A 4677-nucleotide genomic window follows, 5' to 3' on the forward strand; every position below is an offset into this window, starting at 1 on the left:
TTTTAATGTTTCATTTATAGTTGAAATTCAGATCTGGGTAGTTGCTATATTGGAGTTAAAAGTTAAAATGAATTTTCAGAACATTGCGTTTGTTACTTTAGTGGATCTATGTATACTTAATTTGGTAAGATATATTGTGTTTTCACACACATGGGTAATAAATAAATTTATTTTTTAGCTCGAAGGTCGTGGACTAGATTTTACTAATGTAAAATGTACTTCTCTGGATAAAACATTCTCTGACTTTGGTTATTGCTATTTGAAAGCGGAGAACCGCACGTATAAGCACTTGTCCCTCAGGGTTATTCTTTACAAACCACCAGTTAATCAATTTAAGGTGCGTCTGAGCTACAATTTATTTTTTAATATTTTTTTATACCCTTGCAGGGTATTATAATTTCAGTCAGAAGTTTGCAACGCAGTGAAGGAGACGTTTCCGACCCTATAAAGTATATATATTCTTGATCAGCATCAACAGCCGAGTCGATATAGCCATGTCCGTCTGTCCGTCTGTCCATCTGTCCGTCTGTCCGTCTGTCCGTCTGTCTGTTTCTACGCAAACTAGTCCCTCAGTTTTAAAGCTATCTGAATGAAACTTTGCATATAGTCTTCTATATACTCTCACTGCTATATATGTCGGAACGGGCCGGATCGGACGACTATATCATATAGCTGCCATACAAATGTTCGATAAATTTTTCGAAAAAAAATTATAACTTTGCTGTTTTTTAACATTTTTGCACCATTTTTTAGATATGGCCATTCTATATTATTTCTGAATTTTGGTAAAAATTTTATGAAAATCGGACGACTATATCTTATAGCTGCCATAGAAACGATCGGGAAATTAATAGGAAACAAATTATAACTTCGTTGTTTTTCAACGTATTTTCATCTACTCTGAGATATAAGCTTATTTTATTATTGTAGAATTTTGGTATAAATTTCATGAAAATCGGACAACTATATCATATAGCGGCCATAGGAGCGATCGGTAGATGTAGAGAAAATGTAAAGGTGTGAATGTAAAACTGTAACTGTCAAACTGTAAACATTATAAGTATAGTTGAAATGTAATGAAATAATATCTGCAAGGGTATACAAACTTCGGCGTGCCGAAGTTAGCTTCCTTTCTTGTTTTAAATTGATTTTTGCTACTTTTTACTATAGGTAAATCTCGCTCTATATAAGCGTTCCAATGGTTTGAGTCCGGTGAGCTTTAACTTGACCGTTGATGGATGCAAAATGATATCTGGTCACCAAAGTCCCTGGGTTAACTTTCTTTTCAGCCTTTTTACTGAGCACTCGAACATTAATCATTCGTGTCCTTATAATGTGAGCCTCTTATTGTCGTATATTTACTTTTTTTTTTAATATTAAACAATAATTACCTCGTGATTCTTACATTCTAGCATGATATAATTGTGGACAAGCTGCCAGCTCATTTTATTCTTCAAAAGTTTACCTCATTTCTACCATTTCCTGAGGGCGATTATGTTTTTTCCAGCAATTGGATTGCTTACGGCATTAATCGTGCCAATGTAAGGGTGCACATCTCGTATACGTAATATTTGTAAAAGATGTTTGTTAAAATATAAATAAATATTGTTGAATATTAGATTTTTACTTTAAAATATGGAAAAGTAGTAATGAATATTTATTTTTAAGTACTTTTTCGACTGCTTTATTTTATTTTTGGATTTCATTAACAAAGATTTTAAATGCAACTTCAACTAATAGACAAAAAGATAAACGCAGTATTAACCAAATTAAACTAAAACTAAATAAACGCAAGGCTCATATCTTAACCAGACCTTTCTTGACTTTGGCTTTTCTTGTCATCCTTTACATAATTATTATCGGCCTGGAAATCAATCTCGATGTGTGAACGGGAAAAGAGTTGCTTTAAACGAGTAACAGCCACTGGAATCAAAGGCGATGCCATTGGTGGCGGTGTTCCAGGGAGCATGTAGTGGGCCACAAAGTGGAGCATCCGATAGGTGGCATGCTGATAATCCTGGCTGTGGGCAAAGCACTGACGGATCCTTTGACCCAAAGTGGCGGCCAAGCAATTCTGCAGATTGACCAATTGCTCATCTTTTTCCTGAATCGTAGTTTCTAGCTGTAAGGTGTGTTCGAGCAGTTTGCTAAACGAAAATAATTTTAATTTTAGTATTTCCTAAATTATTTATAAATACTTAAGACCCACCTGTACGTCTCATCCGATGCTTCCTTGAGATTTTTCAACTTTTCTGTACTCTCGCGTAGCTCTTCAAACAAATCTTGCTTAAAGATCGCATCAGTTAGGAGCAATTCAACCTGCTGGTTTAGCTCATCTCGGATTCGTTGGCTCTCCTGAAAATCGTTTTGGAGGCGGGTCAGCTGCCCCATCTGCTCCCGCTGCTGATTCTGTAACTGAAAGAGCTCGCTTTTCAGAGATTTTTGCAACTCCTCCAAGTTTTCAATGTCTTTATTCTTGGCGGCTACCTCCTCAGCTAGCTTTTCCTTGTCGGTCCTTACCTCCACCAACACTAGGCTGAGATCCTCATAGGAGAGCTTAATCTGGGCATTGTCCCGATAAGATTGACGTAGCTGATCATTAAGAGTGCCGTTGCGACGCTGTTCCACACAGAAAAGCGAATTGAAAACGTGTAACTGATTGCGATTCTTAACGAGCTGAGAAGGTATAGACATAAATGAGGCATATGGAAATTTTCCTACAATTTAAATTAAACTCACACTCTTCTTAAAGTCATCCACCTGATCGGTGAGCTGTCGCACCTCCTGACGACGCTTGCGCCAGGCATGCAGCATAATGGTGTTAAAGATCCTCAGGCTGGCCACACGTGCGTCCTGATCCGGGCCAACCAGGAAACTTACCTGCCCGTCGCCTGCCTTTATAAGAGTATCTGCATCCTGCAGCGTTAGCTTGCCCAGATCGGCCTCCAATTCCTCGACTGCTTTTCCCAAAGGCGGCTGTTCTGTGATCACTTTTCTTGGCGACGGCACATGGGCCACCAGCTGATAGTTTCCCGTGCGACGCGCCTCCTTGAAATCCATTTGGGACACCGACTTGCGGACCCGAAAGTTGATCAACGAAGCCGTATTTTGGCGTTTGAGGGTCAAGTATGGTGTCAGGGAGCTGGGCTCGCGGGTCAAACTGGCCTTCGGCAACTTGGCCACTGTGTACGTGGACTGCTCCGAACTGCTGGCACTGGTAGCCAGTGAGTTATCCGAGGACGAGGGTGTTAGGAGCCCCGTCTTGGACATTTTGTCCAGCTGCTGCTTATTGATTTCTTTATTGGCAAAGCTACAAAGGTAAAATAGAACCAAAAAAAAAGCTTAAAAGTTGTATATACTTGTACTAAATAAGGTTAAGAATGTTTTTTAATATTTTTTGTATAGATCCTAACTCACCCTATATTTTTCTTGAGATTACGTTGTCCATAGCTATGGCGTTTCTTCAACTGGCTAGCGGTGAGCGTCTTGGAATAAAGAGCCCTGGGAGAAGCCTTCTGCTGGATTGAGGTGAACCCAGATGGATTGTTTTGGCGAATACGTGGACTCTTGGGCCACATATTGTTCTAATTATATAATATTTATCAAACTTGAAAAGGCACTGAGAATGCTGATGCAATTATAACTTTTTTATATTTTGTTCAAAACGTATTGAAGTCAGACACACAACTAAATTGTGATCAGGAAAATATTGGGTAGCTCGAAGTCGAAAAGGAAGCCTACTAAGAAAAAATGTAACTGTTATGGTTTCCATTTTAATCTCTAAGTTTAAACAAGGTTTTTAACACTTATCCACATAATTACACAAGTCCCATTGAAAATTTCCCATTAAACTGTTTACTCTCCAGACGTGGGACACATTTATTTGAAATCTTTTCAATTGGCAAATGACAAATTTGGGACCATCGAATAAACAGCAAGTTCAAAGCGGCGGAGATATCCTGCTGTGCGACTTCCCGCCCTCCTTCCCCTTGGTTCAGCCAGCACATCCGGCCAGGTTCTCACACATCGTAAGTAACTCGATGCGGTGGCAGCATCCGCTTTCTTTCTTTCCCATTTTGCGGCACATTTTTCCCTGGGGCCCAATTTCCGCTAGATTGGGCGCCAAATGTGCGTTCGAATGCCGGTCCCCACCAACTTTGTGTGTTGTGGCTGTGAAAAAGCTCTCTGCCGCCATGAAATTCACCACACTAGGGGCACTTGGAAAAACAAATCTGAATTTATATTAAGAAATACCCATTGATTTAATATAACCATATTTTTTGAAAATTTATTCACTTTTTTAGTGTTTTTCTTTAAAATAATTTATTTATTTTTACATTTAAAAGAAAACATTGGAATAAATATTTAATTTTATTAAGTTTTATTTCATTCTCTTCTGAATTTAAAAATATCCTTAATCTATTTTAATATAATTTATTAAATAATTAAATTATTGGTTTCTAATTCTAATTTTTTCTGAGTGTGCTTGTGCGTGTGCGCAAGCAGCGAAAGCTCTCCCCTAGCTCAGTCGGCGTCGCTGCTTTCGAATGGCCGGCCCTAGGACAACTTTTCCTTCTGTTTTTGTTGTTTTTAATTGTTGGGGTGTGTGGGGTGGTAGTGGGAGGGTGAACGACCACTCTGTGTGGTGGCCAAAAGGCGCTGGCGGCTTCATTAACG

General features: G+C 38.9%; 2 protein-coding genes across 2 annotated transcripts; one reads left to right on the forward strand and one right to left on the reverse strand.

Annotated features, from left to right (window-relative positions):
- The first annotated feature begins 67 nt into the window (after nucleotides 1–67).
- Nucleotides 68–1568, forward strand: LOC108076851 (uncharacterized). The gene is made up of 4 exons (XM_017169881.1): nucleotides 68–124; nucleotides 179–337; nucleotides 1171–1335; nucleotides 1413–1568. The coding sequence occupies exons 1-4, from the start codon at nucleotides 68–70 to the stop codon at nucleotides 1566–1568; spliced, it is 537 nt and encodes a 178-aa protein (XP_017025370.1).
- A 96-nt stretch (nucleotides 1569–1664) lies between these two features.
- Nucleotides 1665–3689, reverse strand: LOC108076941 (dynactin subunit 1). The gene is made up of 4 exons (XM_017169989.3): nucleotides 3418–3689; nucleotides 2740–3310; nucleotides 2210–2676; nucleotides 1665–2147 (listed from the first exon to the last, which is right to left on the reverse strand). The coding sequence occupies exons 1-4, from the start codon at nucleotides 3576–3578 to the stop codon at nucleotides 1805–1807; spliced, it is 1542 nt and encodes a 513-aa protein (XP_017025478.1). The 5' UTR covers nucleotides 3579–3689; the 3' UTR covers nucleotides 1665–1804.
- Nucleotides 3690–4677: the final 988 nt, after the last annotated feature.

This window comes from Drosophila kikkawai, chromosome 2L, assembly GCF_030179895.1.
Source record: "Drosophila kikkawai strain 14028-0561.14 chromosome 2L, DkikHiC1v2, whole genome shotgun sequence".
Lineage (NCBI taxonomy): Eukaryota > Metazoa > Arthropoda > Insecta > Diptera > Drosophilidae > Drosophila > Drosophila kikkawai.